General features: G+C 38.5%; 1 protein-coding gene across 4 annotated transcripts in view; it reads left to right on the forward strand.

The window, feature by feature from the left end:
- lrp1bb (low density lipoprotein receptor-related protein 1Bb) overlaps positions 1–15184 on the forward strand; it is a 280141-nt gene extending 264957 nt beyond the window's left edge. For 2 of the 4 annotated variants that reach the window (XM_075480193.1, XM_075480194.1), the window contains exons 84-92: positions 3307–3468; positions 4003–4177; positions 4538–4642; positions 8203–8316; positions 10681–10757; positions 11388–11478; positions 11827–11977; positions 13016–13090; positions 13999–15184. In XM_075480193.1, the coding sequence (XP_075336308.1) occupies positions 3307–3468; positions 4003–4177; positions 4538–4642; positions 8203–8316; positions 10681–10757; positions 11388–11478; positions 11827–11977; positions 13016–13090; positions 13999–14139 (1091 nt within the window). In that variant the 3' untranslated portion in view covers positions 14140–15184. The remainder of the gene's footprint in view (positions 1–3306; positions 3469–4002; positions 4178–4537; positions 4643–8202; positions 8317–10680; positions 10758–11387; positions 11479–11826; positions 11978–13015; positions 13091–13998) is intronic. The other 2 variants (XM_075480195.1, XM_075480196.1) reach the window with 2 other exon arrangements.
- The last annotated feature ends 3560 nt before the right edge of the window (positions 15185–18744 follow it).

Below are 18744 nucleotides of genomic sequence, written 5' to 3' on the forward strand. Positions count from 1 at the left end.
ATATTCCTGTTCCTCTCTGCAGGATTGCAGACATTACAGCATATTTCACATGTGTCTGTTCCTGCCAACTTTTCATTACTGTCCATGGAAACATGTCTTTATGCATTTATGAGTTTATCATTGTTAAATTCACTCATCCAAATATGTAATGATTTGCATATATATTCAGGCAAGGGCAGATGAAAGCTGTCACTTTTCCAATCCTTTTCATTTTAGATTAACCTGCTTTATTTTCTTCATTCTGCAAATTGAAACATCGCCCGATGACATTTGTCTTCCTTTAAACTTTCACGTGTTCTTCTTCTCATTCAAAATTTACTGCATTATATCTGACAGTTCAGCCTTTTTGTCTTTGGTGATCCTGTTGAACAATATTTTGTTTGCTTTTAGTAGTGGTGTACTTTTAGAAGTAGTGGAAAAATACAGGCCTCATACAGGAATTCATTAAGAGTTTATGAAAATTTTCAGATGTCAGCAGTGGCATTAAATCAGGATGTATGGTGCTATTAAATACACTAACTTAAGCTTGCATATCATATCACAACAAACACAAGTGAAATCTTATTTTTCCATTGCTTTTAAAAAGAAGATATATAAATACCACAGTAATTGCTTCACAAAGTACATCTTGTGTTCCATGTGTGTAGTGTCATGGCAGATGATTATTAAGTTGGTATAAACCATTAAACACTGATATGTATTTTACTGAATGACATCCTGTAATTATAATCACTGGAAAAAGTTAACAGTAGTTACAATCAGGAAGATAAGAATGTGGGCTTTTGACTTTCTTTTTCTCTTGACTGTATTCTTCAGAAGGTTTAATAAAACATTTTTAATCATCTGACCTTTTCGAATCACAAGTTCAATTGCTTTTCCTTGAGAATATGCGTGTTTATTTCCTCTTCTTTTCTTTTAAGATTTTACAGCTCACGGTGACACAAAGAAGCCAGGACAACCATTGATCATTAACTATAATGGAGCCTGTCTATCAAAACAGCATGCATCATGCATGGCCTTACTTTAAGCTAGGTCGAAAATGGGACACCGCATGATAAATTGTTTTCCCATTTCTGGTGGATAGTTGTGAGAAACATAAATGTTGCAGTTGTTGTTTTGCTGCTGGTGACACTGTGCTTTTTGTTCTTGTAAAGGTTTTCTTGAACCGTGTCTGAAGCAAAGAAATATTTGCCGAAATGAGTGACCAAAGATGAAAGACAGAGAGATTAAAGCGAAATAGATTTCCTCAAAGTTTCTGCTTCATGATAGAAAAAATGAACTGAAAGCTAGCTCGCTATCAATTAAAGGCTGGAATATTTCCAGTTTTATCTATAAATACACAAGGTGTCTTTGAATTCTTACTCTCATGCCTTTGACTGAATTATCAGCACTTAAATGGAACTTTTGGCAGCAAAGCACACAGTTAAACACCAGTCTTTTTTCTGTGTTTTTTATCGTTTTCAACAAAATAAAAATAAATGCACACAATTGATTAAAGGTGTGCAAGAACAGTGGTCCGTAATGCCATTTTTCTCACAGCTGTTTGAATTTAACATGAATACTACCTCAGCTGACTACAGAACTTGCATACAGTGAACCCTCGTTTTTCGCGGGGGTTACGTTCCAAAAACAACCCGTGATAGGCGAAATCCGTGAAGTAGTAACCTTTATGTTTTTTACAATTATTATACAATGAAATACTCCATAATACATTGAAACCAAAGAACAAATCCTTTTTACAGGCCCAAGCATTTGTTTAACACATAAAAGTACTGTATAAACATTTTTTTTTTTTTTACAAATAACTACTGTACTGTAAAATAATCATTTTAATCATCAATACGAACTGAAGGCTTCAAATTGCGGAGATCAGCACCGCCCCACCGCGACCCAAGACATTGGATTAGAACGGGAGAAAATTAAAAATGATTATGAAAAAAAATACAAAGTAACCTACAGTAGGACAAATAGTGACTCACGTGTATTTCACTGCTCTTCTGACTGAGCCGCTGCATCCTGACTCCGCTCTGTAGCGTTTTTTTCTTCTAAAGCCTGCGGTGCAGGTGTGTTTTTTCGAGAGAAGAACATAGTTATCGGTAGTTGTTGTCGCTCTGTTTTTTTCTTCTGGGCAAAAAGATTCTTATATACCGACATGCCACCATCGATTATGTTTGAGAACTGTAATGAACGTGTACATATTAAACCGCAACGTTACTGACACACAGGTAGAGTAGAAGCGGAGAGACTGTTTAGCCAATCAGAATGCAGAACACAATGCACGATGCAAATCCGTGAAGCAGCGAGACCGTGAAAGGTGAACCGCGTTATAGCGAGGGTTCACTGTATTTCAGTCTGCGCTTGCTGAACAAGATTCCTTCATGCAGTGCAGCTACTTCCTGCTTCTTCTGATCATGTGTGGCTTTTTTATTTCTTATTTCAGGCCAATCTTCTTTCTCCTTCCATATCAGATGAGTCTGCGTCTGGGTCATTTTTTCCCTTGAGGGCAATTTTGGTTTCATGTGATCATTGGATGCTGAATCTAACCAATTATGATTTTGCAGTGTTAGAATATGTCCTGATCATCCGCAAGCCCTCACTGAATCCACCAGCATTTAAAATCTCCTTCTGTGGTTCTTATATTCTTATACTGGAACTTGGAGGATGATTGAAACTGAGGTGTGCTTATATATATAATTTCCTACTTAATACCTACTATTTCAAGCTATAATCTCCAGGGTAATGTCAAGTAAGGAGGAATGTGGTTAAGGTACATGTACTGGTAACTGGATTTGACATGAAGACAAATAGAACCTATGATATCTGAGATGGCAGCCAAGATTCTTTATTAATTAGCTTTATTGAGTAAAGAAAATGTAATTTGGTCTTATCTCTTTAAATCTTGTTAAAGCAGGACCTATCTAAGTACTGTCTGTTCTTTCCAGCCAAAAGGCTGAAGATATTTACAGAATAAGATTTTCTATACTGATCACGAGTATACTCTCAATGAGGAAGGAAACCCTGTTGTGTTAATGCTGCATTTAGTCTAGCTGAGGATAAGTTCAAACATAGTAACTTTCCCCTATGTAGTGGGTACGTTTGTCCATGTACAAAACACAGTCGTGTTAACTTAATGAAGCAGAGATTGTGAGTTGGTATGATTTTACATGCCTGTTTTTCGTATAAGGCAGTATTTATGTGACATGTAATTATTAATATTTAAGACAAATCATCAGTAGATTATCCCAAACTGTGCTTTGTTTTGTTTTTCTCAACATCTATTACTCTTCCTATTGTTATTTTGCTCAGGAAAGCCTACATGCCGCTGTCCCGTTGGGTTCTCTGGACCTTTTTGTGAGAAGAGGATTTGTGACAATTACTGTTTGAATGGCGGAAGATGTGACGTCACTCAGGGGAACCAGCCAGTGTGTCGCTGTATGGCAGAATATACTGGGGACCGCTGTCTTTACCGTGAGTCCTGCACCCCTACTTAGTGGCAGCAAATACAAATGATCACTATTGTGTGCCTGTCAGTCATAGGATTGACATTAGCATGTAATAACTGTAAGCACTGATTTGAATCAGTCTGTGCTGCATATGAACAGAAAAAAGCATTTCAAAGCGCACACACTGTGTGTGAAACAAAAGCATTCGCCTAAAAGAAATTTCTTTCCACCGGCACCACATTTGCTTCAGTTTGCAGATAAACAAAATCAAAATTCTTCCATCAAACAAGCTTTGGGTGTTTCTGTACCAGTATGATGTATTTTCCTTTGCAGTGCTTTGACATAATGGGTTGTGGGAAAACAATTTCAGTTGCACATCATTAATATTTTCTCACTGTTGCTTGCCCAAGGGGTGATGTGTTTTCATCGGTGGCTGAGATGTCATTTGATGTGGATAATTAAGTCCCATTAAAGCCCTGTACAACTCTTATCTAACTTAATCTAAACTGTGCTCCCAGTTACACTCTAACCTCGCTTTATCTTTTCCAATGTGAAACAGACATCTGTCATCACTACTGTGTGAACTCAAAGGCCTGCACATTATCCAGCAGCGGATATGTGGAGTGTGTGTGCCCCACCAGGTTTGAGGGAAACAAGTGCGAGCTGGACAAGTGTCTTCGCTGCCACGGAGCTCCCTGCCTCATTAACGAGGAGACAGGAGATGTGGTTTGCAAGTGAGTGCTTGCTGTTCTTGTCCATCATCCCTGTTACTGTGTCCTTGGGCTTTACATTTCCTGTGCATTTGTAGAAAAGCATTAGTTACACAGTGTATTTTCAATTCAGCTCTCAGTTGCCGTACCCACAGGCTACTGGCTGGCTGAATTAATTTGATTAAATCTGAAAAAAATCATTGTGGCACACACCCTGCGGCATTTTAGGTGTTGATAATGTCAGTGAAATAGAGGCCAGGTGAACTCTCGTCCTTTACATAAATTATGCATATGTTTGACTAAACCACCACATTCTCATTTTTCCTGTTGTAAAGGTGTAGTTTTTTGCTTGTAACCAGAACCAATTATTTCTCCCCCCTCCAGCTGCACAAATGGCAGAATAGCACCAAGTTGTCAGCTGTGTGACGGATATTGCTACAATGGAGGTACCTGTCACCTGGACCCTGACACCAGCCTGCCTTTCTGTCAGTAAGTCACCACTTAATGGGTGAAAGAGGGAAAAGCTGAATGTTCTCCACTCTCACTTTCTGTTTCAATTCAAATACGTACTCTGTACCTTTCTGAAACACCAGCTTTAAAAGCAGAAGGAAAAAATAATCATGGGATATATTTTCTTTGCCTTAAGAACTTACAAGATAGCTGTCTTCTTCTGGAAAGAAATCCTTGAGTTTAGGGAAGGTTTGATGTTACTGTTTGGAGGTCTTCGAACAGCAGGAAGCTGAATGCCAGTACGCCATCCTGTGCTGCTTGACACCTCATTTTGGCTCAATGTGTTTAGGCAGAGAAAAATAGTTTTAAACTCCTCCACAGCCTGCCATTCTAAGCATATCACATTGTGCATATCTCAAAAAGAAAAAAAAAAAGATAATTTATGTCTCACTGGTTTAACGTGCCATGAAACTCAAAAACTTGTATCACATATGAGGAAATCAAGATCACTCACAGCACTGCTTAAAAAATGAATACCTCCTCTAGTACAATCACATGCAGCGCTGTGTTAAAAAGGAGGAAATTGGAAATCCATTTCAAAAGCCAACTGTCTATTTTCCAAATGCCCATTGTCCACTGTAGTTAAATTGAAATTTGCGGTCACCACTCACAAGTTCCAGGGGATAGAATCAATTTCTATGCAAATGATTCCATCTTATTCGATGAGGTTAACAGATCCTGATAATGCGGTTTATTATTTGCTCCAAAGACCAGGAATTATGTGAGATGATGGATATTCCGGTGTCAAGAAATCATAAAGTTTGACCTTAATACGCTAAGTAAATGTATATTTCATCAAGCCTTCCCAGAAGCACAAAACTCACAGGGCTGAGCTGCTTCAATTGGAATGATAATTCTGCATTAAATGCTTTAGAAAATAGGAATTCATAACAACCCCCCCCCCCACCACCACCACCACCACCACTGCAGGAAAATAGTCAGATACCTTTCACAAGTCATTTTTTAAAAGGCAACTATGTATTTGTGCCACTATAGTGTACAAAACCTCAGATAGCCAATAGTTTTGGCCAGTTAGGTGAATCCTGTTTATTAGGCATACATTCAAACGTAAGATGCCACACAGTATTCTTTATTTAGTTTTAGTTGTCTGTAGTTGTGGCTGAGAAATATTTTATATTTGTGTGCACTTTATAAGAAGAATGATTACTCTTTTTTTTTTTTTAAGTAAAAGGGTGTTCTTGATTTTGTGGAATCAATTTATACCATTTATACCACTGACTTTTTTCAGCAGAGCCATTTCTGCATGAAATACAGATAGTCTAAGATAGGACTTTAAAAGAATTTATCTGCAGAGTTGGCATACAGAGTGGACCCTGTGGGGATTCCAACACATTTCCTGTGATATCTGATTGAGATTTTAAGAAAATGTTGTACTAAGTCGATAATAACTTATGGAAGGTTTGTGTGTGAGCTATGATTAGTCCGTCTCCTCTTCCCTGCTCTATTTCTCTCTCATACCAGCAGCTCTCCTGGCAATTTGTTGTGACCTGCATTACAGAAATATAAAGTACACCTAACCTAGTGTGTGTACTTATGGGTAATCTATGTCTTACTAAGTCTGTAACTTACCTGCAATAGATAGTGGTTCGAGTTGTGCCTCTTTTCACAGTACTGCAGGTAAGACAAAAACTGCTAAGTATTTCACACACCTACAATATAAGTCTTATTAAGTTAATTAACATGGCATGAAACTGAGACGGGGCATTTGGTGACAGGTTTTTACCCTGAACTTATGTTTGTGTTTCTGATAAACCAAAATGAAAAAGGCCACATAAAGCAAGCCAGTTAACCGAGTGACGAGGCCTCAGTCTGGAGTGATGGGTCAACTTAACGATCTTGTACTGCGATTGTTAAGATCTGTATGTGCATGTGCTGGAGTTACACACTGAGAAGAAATTTTGTTAAGTGCCAACACTGTATTGGGGAGGTTTCAGAGCTGCACACCAATTCAGAAAACCAAAGTGTCAGGAGTAGCTACGATCAGTGGATGATCAGTGGATGCTCAGTGGTTCAATATTATGCAAAACCGCAGTGATGAGGTGCTCATGATCGTTGCCACCACAAGTCTCATTCATGCGATACTTTTACAAACTTCTATTGGAGATAGCTGGGATTTATAAATACACAGATACACCTCTGCGACTCCCCTACTGGTGTGCTCCCGCTGCGCCAATTTATCTCGCCTGAATCGTCAGCAGCAAGGACATACCAGCCGAGAGCATGTAAGTTTCACAACTTAAATATGTTGGTCATTTAGTCCACAGCGGGAGGATGACCAAAAAATAAAAAATGTGCTTTTGTGGTTTCAGATCTTAGCAGTTTACTTCAGCTAAAATAAACTCCTCTCTGTTTGTTCTCATTTGATCTGATCTGAGATTTGTTAATAAATAGTCTTCAGCGAACACACCCCCAGTGTTTCAGAGCAGAGAACATGGTTCATTTTCCTGATTTTAAGATTTAATTTTATTTACCTGATGATTGTTTTAATGATTCATGTTTTTCTGGGTGGTTGATAACACATTTTTATGCAAAACGATGAACTTGGAGTGTGGATCTATTTTTACCTTGTTGAGATTTTTTCATTTGAAAATGTATAACTTTTTTTTTTTCTCAGGATTTATACTAATTTTGAGTTGGATGTCAGCAGCACATTTAAAATGATACTTGTAGACAACTTGAGATGAAGTGGAAAAGTTGCTTGTCAGCGCACAATACAAACGCCAGCATCTATGTTGTTATCCAGATACATTGGTGTGTATGGCACGTATAACTTTTTAATGCTCCACCTGTAAACACGTTTTGGAGTGGTATACGCAGCAATCCGGACAGCACAATGTTTGAGATGTCCTTGCCCCAACTTTTTTGACACATATTGCTGGCATCAAATTGAAATTGGTTCTTAAGGTTCTTAAAAAAACCAATATCCTTATTTTCACAATCATGTCTTGTTACTATTTTCACTTACAAATTGGGTTGAAATAATTTGCAGCTCATTGCATCCTGTTATCTACATTTCAAGCAGCATCCAAACATTTTTGGAAACAGGGTTGTAGGTGCAAAGCAGTAAAACAGAAAATGATGACTTATTTATTGTTTTTCCATTTTTGTGGAAGATGTCATTTCCGCAGCTTAGTGTCTGCTCTACGGGAAATTTCACGCTGTTTTGATTTATTTGCAAATATGTCAACCACAAGTCTTTCTTCGTACTGTTACTGAAGTCACTTTTTTTATTTTTGTAAAGCAGGTATATTTCAGGGGTGACACCACTGTAAGAGATTTTCCCTGACTGATGTCCCACTCAATCGTGGTGAAAAATGCCAAAAAGATTACGTTTATTTGTGTTCTTATGATTTGTTTTGCTTATTTGCTCAATGAAGACTCAACACTGACTTACTTCATCTTATAGTTGAAACTGCAAAAAGGATTTAGTGTGTCAGTCTCCATTCATCAAGCAACCAACTGTTCAACAACATACATTATGTGGGCCCTTTTATCACTCCCAACACAATGTTTTGCAGCTGCACGTCAGGGTTCAAGAACCAACGTTGTGATGAGCTGGCCAACCCCTGCGATTACTTCTGTCAGAATGAGGGGATGTGCACATTAACAGCTCTTAACAAACCTCGCTGCAAGTAGGTCCCTTTCACCTCTCCAGCTGTGTTCAGAGCCCACTCACTCCCTTTGTACACACACCCACCTCCACTCCATCTGGCTTCATCTCAGACTCAGTCCAGAATGTAGACCTGGTGCCTCCTTGTAGCAACCTGTCATGTAAAAAGTGCTGACTAAAGTAATTATTTGAAAAAGTAGGTTAACAAAATAGGTCAAAAGAAAACCGAAAGATTTTTTAAACTAGATATAAAATATACTTTGGTACTATCTTTATCTTCTTTATCTTTATCTTTAAATTAAAAGTAAACATGCAAGTCTTATCCTTTAGTTAAATTATTTTTTTGTATCTGTTTTCAGACAACTGTACAGGTGATGGAGATGTATTTCAAATTGGAATTTTATATTGTGGCTCCATCTTAAGTTTCTGAAACGCATCCTCTCCCCAAACATTTTGGAACGGCTGCAAATCTTTGCAAAGAAATATTGCCAAAGGACCGTAGCCAATAGTGCTGAATTTCAGACAGTCAGAAAAGGTTGCCCACCCAATGTAGAATGAATATGTGGCACCTCTGCATGTTAGCAGGTTTTGACTCCAGAGTTGTTGATATTGTATTTGTTCTTTGCACAAATTTAATCGTTTGTTACGTTATCCTTTAGTGTGAGAAATCCAAAATACTTCCAAGCACAGCTTCTCAGAATATGAGGTGCCATGATTGATCTCTTAAGATGTATTTCCTTACTGATTTGCTCAATTTTTGGAGAAGCATAGCAAATATAAGATTAGTTTATTTTACGAATAGGTTACCAGGCTATGGCTTTGGCCAAGGTAAATATATTGTTGAATCACACCGTAAAACTACTTCTTACAGTCTGACGCAACTGTCTATACAACTTACAGTCTGAATGACTTACAGACTGTGATTCCTATTTAGTACTTGCATTTACTAGTTATATTGAAAATATACTGTTTGTAAGTTATCTTGGGGTATAATGGCTGTTTGATTAGAAAATATATTTTATCAACTTATAGTATAAGTACCGACGTGGAAAAGCTGCCTGCCAGCTTCAAACAGAGGATTCCCTAGCCAAGAAATAGTTCAACACTTCTTATGTAAAACTGTTTTGGTTTTGATAAGTTCATGTGTTAAAAAAAAAAGCGGGTTTCAAAGGTTTTTTGTTAACAAGCTTGCTGTTTTCTTAAGTTTTCAGTCTTGTGCAAAGCTAAGATAATCAGCTGGTGGTGTTCGCATCTTATAGCAAGTATATATTTAAGAATATCAAACTATTCCTTTTAAAGTGACAGTAGTAGCAGCAGCAGCTGTCATTTGGCACAATAGATTAAAGACTAACTTCCTGTTCATAGATCTTAAGCTATATTCAATTCATCTTGAGTAGGAGCTAGGGAATGTAGTTCTTCTTATATGGTAAGTTGCTGCATGACTCAGCACTGCTGTTGCCCCTTACTGCCACCCATTTACCCATCTCATGCAGTCCTCACTCTGCACACATGAACCATGGAGAAATTAAAACATGGCACTGTCTGTGTGATATAGACATCAGTCTGTCCATTTGCTACGTATGCAAAGTTGCTAGCTAAAATTTTTCATTAGTGCCATGCAATTATGTTTAATTTGCCAGGACAAACATTTAATTATCAATTGATGTAAATCCGTTATTATATTTACAACTAGTTAAGAGTTCCTTCATTTGAGGGACTTTTTCTTTTCTTTGTTTATTTTTCCCAAAGGAGCTCTAATTCCACATTCCCTCCGATTTCTCATTAAAATTCATGTTGCTGTGACATTTCGTCCTACAAAGGCGCAATTCATTTACCGCATCTATGGGGCTGCATTCTTATTTTTGATAGCCTGATGTTCTGAGTGCATGTAATTTAGAATAATTTCATCACCCTGCCGCACCCATCAGATCACTCATGCTTTACAGACCCATCTGCGTCACTAGTGTGAAATTAAATATCACCACTTGTAACGGGGTCATACATCACGGCCATCGGATTCCATTGGAACACAAATGAGATGAAGACTTGTTATCCTGCTGTCATTTCTTTGATATATACTTATATTTCTCTTTTTGTTGTTGTTTTTAATACACTGAGTATTCAACATGTAAATTCACACACTGTTTATGGACATACCATGGACGTACGTAGTACGCTTTGTCTCCAGGTGATGTGTTGTTTGTGTTGGATCAAAGCACCTCATGGCAAGACCGAATCATAATGTGTTGCATATGTGAGCCACAGTCACATCATACTGTCCTTTAGTTTGCAAAGGTGTTTTCTCAGAAGTCTCTGTCTAAAAAAAAAAAAAAAATGATAATAGTTGTTAATTTATGCCTTTTATTATTTCTTTGACCTACTTCAGATGTTCAGCCAATTGGGCGGGAACACAGTGTGAGAGACCTGCGCCTAAAAGCAGCCGATCAGACAATACCAGCGGAGGTGAGAGCTAGGAATATCAAGAATCAAATACATAAAATAGCATGTATGTATGAATGTATATATTAATAAATAGTGCCTTCATTACATTTTAGAGTAATGATTACCTGTACACTTTTTATTTTAAATTATTACACTTCATCTCTGCATGGGTGATTGAGATGGGGTAATTTTCTTACTTCAACTCAAGCATCACACGTTGACCTGGTCTAATATACTTCTTACCACGAGAATTACTCAACTCCAGCCCCTCTGGTCTCTTTGGAATATTTTAACACAAAAAGCTTCACTCAGCAAGTTATCTAATTTGAATTGGAGCTGCTGTCTTTAAGAATATTATATATATGCAAAAAAAAGAAAAAACTAATTTCACATACCTGGGAGATGTTGTTCAACCTCCTCATAACTAAGCTATTAGAATTTTCAGTATTATATATTATTTCTTCATGTCTGTTAGAATATTTATCAAAGTGTTGTTTTGCACCTCATTTGCAGATGTTGTATAAATTATGTGATGCATGCAGACATTGCCCATTAATAAGAAATGGTACAATTGATAGTTGCCTTTTTTGCAGCCATTTTTAAGATAGTCGCTTATTCCTTCACACCATCTTCCCTCTGTTCATCCTCTAGGGAGCATTGCTATCATTGTGCCTCTGGTCCTGTTGGTCATTTTGATTGTGATGGTGGTAGTAGGCGTTTACATCTGCAGACGAAGGCAAAGGTAAGTGCATGAAAAAAAAGGATGATAATAAAAACAGGGCTTCCAAGCAGCAAAAGATGATTAGAAATAAAACCCAATACAGCTGTGAGGATGAATGGAAATATTTTCAAACGAAAAGTTTGTTTTCTTTTTCAGAATAATACCTGTGCTTTGATTATAACTACCTAGCTGTTGTGTTATTTAATTGATACAATATATAATTCATATGTATACAGTATGTTATCTTTTATGTACTCCATGTAGTGCAGTGTTTTATTGTATGGAGATGTGCAGTGCTGTACTGCATATTGACCTGCATGCTGTGTGTCATATTACTGATGGCTGGTTTCACACACACACATACTTCAGGGGAAAACGTGTCCAGAGGCAGCCCATGACAAACGGTGGAATAAACGTGGAGATTGGAAATCCGTCATACAACATGTATGAGGTGGACCATGACAACCATGCTGATGCAGGCAGCCTGCTGCGACCCAACTTCACGTTGGACCCTCACAAGGTGGGCTTGATGAACATGTCTTGTTCTCTTCCATGTGCCTTGTTTAAACCTAATATATCTCACCTCTAATGCACAACTTTTGTTTTAAACAAGATGAAAATGAAACTTTGCTTACAGAAATGAAAATTCAGCAAAATAGTTTATCTTGAGAAATACAATTTCTGATGTTATAATGAAACAAATTATTATTTGATCAAAAATAAGCTGAGATTGAATAAAATTCAGGGAAAAACGATATTTAAAAGGAATTACAACAAGAATCCTAAACACCACCTATACTTCAATTGTTTGGAATCTATTTTTGATATTTGCAGTATACTGCCATTTGTGCTTTCTGGCCTCTAAAACATCCTTGGTAAATGCTGCAGTGTTTGAAGGCTTTAGATACTGATGCTCACACTTGCTAATTATTGGTATTGATGCAGCAGTGTCACATCATCGTCTTTATTTAAACGAAAAAACAAGGACACCAACCACCGATTCAAAACTTGTTTCCAGGAATTAAGATGATTGAGAATTACTATTCATACCATAGCTTTTGTGTCATAACCTAGTGCTAGGGGTATGTGTTAGGAAGTTACATGAGCCTCTGTAGAAGCCAGGGTTGCATGAATTTACAGGTGCCATGAACCAAGAGGATCTTCCATCTGGCTGGTGATTTATTCTTCTCAAACTCTCAACCCCATTCAGACACTCAGCATATCAAATTAAGTGATGTTATATATATATATATATATATCACCTGCCAAAGTCTAATGCTGCTTCTCGTGCTGCCAACTTTGACATTTGCTCCTGCGAGTCCTGCCTGGCTGTATTTTCAACTGAGATGTGCTGATTTTAATCTTAACTAACATCTGTGTTCCACTTGTATTTGCTATGAAGTTTTATTTTGATTTAGACACCAGTTTTTTTTTTTTTTTTTACATCAGATCTGGACTGATGATGAGGTTTAGACACGATGATAATCAAACCTTGAGAATTTAAATTTGCTGTGAACCGTTTGTGGGATAAACAGAGATGATGCTTGTTTTGTTGCAGGGCTGGTGTGTAAAATCCAGTGACTCTCACACCTTGGGCATGAATTCTGTGCCCAAGGAGGTAATCCCTGGACAGGTGAATTTTACTAACTGTACTTGATTTTTAAGAAGAAAAAAATAAAACATTTGTATATTAGCTGTAGACGAGAAATGTGCTCTGTGCAATTATAGCTGCCAGCAAAATGTTTCAATAACCCTTTGGGGGTTGAATGATTTTGTGTTTTGGCAACTGTACATTTCAAATGTGTTCAAGAGGCTGATATTATTATTATTATTCCTTTAAGTAAACTGAAAATAAATGTCAAAAGAAAACTATAGCATCTACCTGTTTTTTGTTTTTTTTTTCAATTTGATTTGATTTAAGGTCAATGTGACGCTGATGTTCTTGCATGCTTTTACTGTTGACCTAATCTGGGTACCTCTGCCTGCTGAGTAAGAAACTACTAAAATGCATGAGCTTTCTTTCTTGTGCCTGGGTCTAAGATCTCTTAATGCTCCAAACCTTGACAGGTAACTTTGTTTAAAGCTGCACTAATCAATCTTTTATTAAGTCATATTTCTATCCTAAATGCATATGGGAGTGAGAACCAGTCCCCTTCAGTTAAACTACTTTGGCTCACATTGTTTGTATTGCCTAACAGCTTCCAAATCGATACTTTTCTGTGTCTTCAAGGTGCAGCAGGCAGCTGTTTATATCAAACAAACTCTGATAAACATTCTATGTTTAATCCCCTCATCACAAAGTGCAGCTATTTGGTAAATAGAAAACGATCCAGATAGATCCGGGAAGTGCTGAAGGCTAAAGTGAGCTAAAAGGAGACTGAAAATTAGGTTTACTAAAGATGCCAAAACACAATTTCAGATTTACGTAACCCTCCCCCCAAAAAAGCGATTTATTTCTGCAGCTTTAAGATTGTCATTGTTGTAAATTGATTCTTATATTTACTCTTATTCTTGCCATCATCCTCTTCCTTTCCTATACAGCCCATCAACTACTCCAACCCAGTGTATGCAAAGATATATATCGACGGGCAAAACTGCCGAAAGCCAGTCATCAGTATTGACGAAAGGAGAGAGCTACTCCCAAAGAAACTAGAGGGGACAATTCATGAAACCGCCGCATAGCCTAATTTTACACTTTGTACTTCTTTTTTTACCACAGTGTACAATGTATAATATGATGGAGGAAACAAGAATTTTCTATTTCCTATAAGGCTTTTAGGTTTTACTGGTTTAGCATCAGCATAATGTCTTTGTTGGTGTGTTCAAAAGTTTTCTTTTCCATTCTCAGTTTGCTTTCTAATGTTTGTTAAAGATAAGTTATACAGTGCTATACTGTATGCTGTGCTGAAGTAAAGCTGCTGATTTGCAAAAACTTACTATCATAAGCCACTCTTGTGCACAGTTCAAATGTTAAAATGCAGTGCTACAATTTATACCCATAGCTGTTTTTTGCTTGAAAGGAATACGAACATCGGGTTGCTTTATGAAGGTAATAAAGGGAGATTTGGCTATTTGGCTTAATTTTCCTGAGCAAATGTATGTACAGAAGAGAAGGTTTTCTGTTGTTGTTGTTGTTTTGTTTTTTGTTTTTTTTCTCTTACATGTACTGTATGGACCATAGAGCTTCACAATCAAGCATTGAGGCTTGATACTTTTGAGGTAATGTCCTGCACCTGGTGGATTTACTCTGGTGGATCTACAGAAGACCACAATGTAAACTGTCTTCTCACTCGGTATCTAATTCTGCAATTGTTGTGTCTTCTTCATTTCCACGGATTTCAGGCTCTGATTGCCCTGTTTCACAGGAAATATACAATTTGAACTAATCCTTTGGTGAAAGAGATTGAAGCCCACACTGAATGTTCACGCATCAGATTTCCACACCCTATACTGTACACTGAGAGGACAAATACTGAATACCATATTTTTCTAGAGCTCATATGCCAACAGATGGATTGAAGGTGTAGACAAGGTGGAGATTTATCACAGCCACAAGGTTATTAAGAGTTATTATAAAACAAATCTGTTTCTGCAGAAAAGGAAGATGATAGATATAAGAAATTTTATAATTTTGTATTTGATTTGTATGTTGTTTGGCTGCTTGTATTTTGAAGAAATGTAATAAATGTAAGTAATTTTTATATAAAATGTAAACCAATATTGAATAAAGGGGCTTATTTCCACTTTGTGTCCCATTCTTGGCAACACACCCAATCCTCCAGTAATATCAAATAGTAACCAAATTAGTTCACAACCTAAGAAGTTAAGAAATGTATTCTATGGTTTATTTGAAAAATATTCATGTGTGCAGATTGACAAAGATCAAATTGTTTTTACGCTTGGCAGATGACCTGACAAGTCAATCACCAGGTCTTTTACCTGCTGCGCAGAAGAAAGTGGCTGATGGGGGATAATTGCCCTCCCTGTGTGTACAGGAAGGCCACCACTGTTCATTACTTGAAGGTAAGGAGACAGCATTGATGCCACCTCCTGAATGATAATTCAGTCTCATTTTACTTTACTTACAATGGCTGTCTCCTACCACGCATTTCACCTCCTCCCTCACCATGGCAACCAGAGGAGCGGAGCGCTCCTGCCCTTTCTCCGTCTGTTTGCACCAGTGGCTGGATGTGCAAGCACAGCCTGACCACCACATTTGGATGGTACTACAGAGGCCACATTTTCCAGCTTCCCTAATTGTCCTCCACAGTAAACCTCTGAATCAGTTAAAGATCTGTAATAACATGGGACAAATTAGATTTGGATTAGTTCATGTCTGAATTGACAAATGCTTAAATTGTTAACATATATATAAATATATATATATATTTAAAAAAATTACTTTATATTTAGCTGTGTCCTACATGGAAGAGTGAGAGCACTGAGAAATGACTTAAATTGTAATCAACCTTTGGTTTGCTGGTGTGCTGAGAGACTCTGCTGAAACCTTAATCAGATAATCAAACTACGTGAACTTGACTACTTTTTTATTACTTTATTACATATGCCTACTGTATTAAGTAGTACTTCATGATTTATTCATCTTTTTTTTTCTTAATTATGGCTATACATATTTTTTTCATTACAGCATCAATTTGTTTATTAGGTAGCTGTATCTCAGATAAAGAGATAAAGATAAGAGATAAGAGGTAAAGCAAGAGGTAGTTAAAAAGTCAAAACTCAACTGAAAGGTCGCTGCTTCAATCCTCCACTCTCCAGTCTACAAGTGGAAGTATCCATGGGTAAGATACTTATGGAATGGCTGGAGTGCAAAATAAATAAATGTGGAAACAAAGAAAAATGAGCAAACATGAAAAAACAACAACTTGGGTTTGTTATTTATGAATTTTTTTTTTTCCCTTAGTGGTGTAAGTCAGTCAGATTTAATTGCAATTGACATGATTGCAAGGAACAGCCTCTCAGATCTGAATCCGAATAGTGTTTTGTTTTCGGACTGCTTGTCATGGATTGTTCATTACAAACTTCATGTTCAAGCATAAGATGGTGAATAAGTGTACCTGGTACTTGGCCACCTATGACCAAAAGCAGATGATCGACTTTGTAGTTGTGTCATCAGACCCGCGGCCATATGTCTTGGACACTCGAGTGAAGAGAGGGGCAGAACTGTCAACTGATCACTATCTGATGGTGAGTTGGATCTGTTGGTGGGGGAGACTGCCAGACAGACATGGTAAATGGGTAGTGAAGGTGAATTAGAAATGTCTGGCGGGTCTGCAAATCGCATCTCCAGGAGAATTTTTCTCACATACCAGGGGAGGTTGGAGACATGGAATCTGATTGGACCATGTTCAGGACCTCCATTACGGATGCAGCTTCCAAGAGCTTTGGCCTGATGGTTGTCAGTGCCTGTCTTGGCGGTAAACCAGAGGACCTGCTGGTGGACGCCAACTGTTAGGGAAGTCATTAAGCTGAAGAAGGAGGCTTTTCTGGCTTGGTTGTCCCGGGGATAAACCAAAGCAGCTGAAAGGTACCAAGTGACTAAAAGGGCAGTGAAGCTAAAACACAGGTGTGGGAGGAATTTGGTGAGGCCATGGAGGAGGACTTTTGATTGGTCTCAAGGATGTTCTGGCAAATCATTTGACAAATCAGAAAGGGAAAGCAGGGTCCATCCCAGGTTGTGCTTGACCTGGTTTGAGAACTGCTAACTCAAACTGAGGATGTTGTTAGGTGGTGGAGGGAACATTTCCACTGGATCTCCTCAATCTGGCTAGCATGTCCTTCATTGAGGAGAAAGAGCCTGAGGATTTGGAGTAAGACTTGCCCATCACTTTGGCAGGAGCTGCTGAGGTTGTTAGAAAGCTTGGGATTGGGGGTGGACAAGATTCGGCCTGAGATGCTAAAGGCTCTGGACATGGTGGGGCTCTCTTGGCTGACATTCCCCCTCAATGTTGCATGGAGGTCTGGGACAACACCAGTAGAGTGGAGGACCAGGGTGGTGGTTTCCATTTTTAATAAAGGGGACCGGAGAATATTTTCCAACGACAGGGGGATCACACTACTCTGCCTCCTCGGGAATGTTAACTCCAGGCTGTTGGAGAGGATGCTCTGACCGATTGTTGAACCTCGGATTCAGGAGGAGTAGTGTGGCTTTTGCTCAGGTTGTGGAACAGTAGACCAGCTTTACCTTTGCAGACTGACTGAGGGGATCATGGGAGTTTAACTATGCAGTCTACGTGTGTTTTGTAGACATGGAAAAGGCTTACGACCGTGTTCCCCAAGGGATGCTGTGGGGCGTGCTGAGTGAGTATGGGTGATATTATTATGTGGTTCTGTTGGCTACTTAAGACCTTCAGCATGTACTGGAGCGGTTCGCAGCTGAGTGTGAAGTGGCTGGGATGAAAGCAGCTTAAATAAAAGACCTCTCTCTGAGTCGGGAATGAGTCCCTGCCTCATGGGGAGGAGTTTAAGTATCTTGGGATCTTGTTCATGACTGATGGCAGGTTGGAGCGAGAGATGGACACGGATTTGGGCTTCGTCAGCTGTAAAAAAAAAGTGCTGCTCCAGTCCATTGTGGTAAAGTGGGAGCTGAGCCGGAAGGCAAAGCTTTCAATTTACTGGTCCATCTTTGTTCCTACTCTCACCTATGGTCACAAGACCTGGGAAGTGACCGAAAGAGATTGTGGATACAGGCAACTAAAATGGGTTTCTTTCAGAGGGTGGCTGGGCTCAGCCTTAGAGATAGGGTGCAGAACTTGGCCAATCCGAAATAAGCTTGAAGTAGAGACGCTGCTCCTCCACATCAAAAGAAGTCAGCTGAGGTGGTTCGGGCATCTGGTTAGGATGCCTCCTGGTCATCTCCCTTTGGAGGTTTTCTGCACACGTCCAACTGGGAGAAGGCTCCAGCGCAAACCCAGAACTCGCTGGAGGGATTATATATCCCTCCCGGCCTGGAAATGCTTTGGTATCGCCTAGGAGGAGCTGGAGAGTGTTGCTGGGGAGAGGGATGTCTGGGTTTCTCTCCTGAACCTGTTGCCTCTGCGACCCAACTTCGGATAAGCAGAAGACAATGGGTGAATGGATCTTTAATAAATACAAAGTGTTGCCCACTTGTAAGTCACTCTGGATAAAAAACATCTTGTAGCATAGTGTAGCTGTTTGTTACTCTGACATCCTATATTTTCTCAAGACAGTTTGAAAATTAAGTAAAATAATTTGTGTACTTAGGGTCCTAGGTTTTAGTGTCTTCTTTGCATTCTCTGCAGAACT

This window comes from Odontesthes bonariensis, chromosome 12 (assembly GCF_027942865.1).
Source record: "Odontesthes bonariensis isolate fOdoBon6 chromosome 12, fOdoBon6.hap1, whole genome shotgun sequence".
Lineage (NCBI taxonomy): Eukaryota > Metazoa > Chordata > Actinopteri > Atheriniformes > Atherinopsidae > Odontesthes > Odontesthes bonariensis.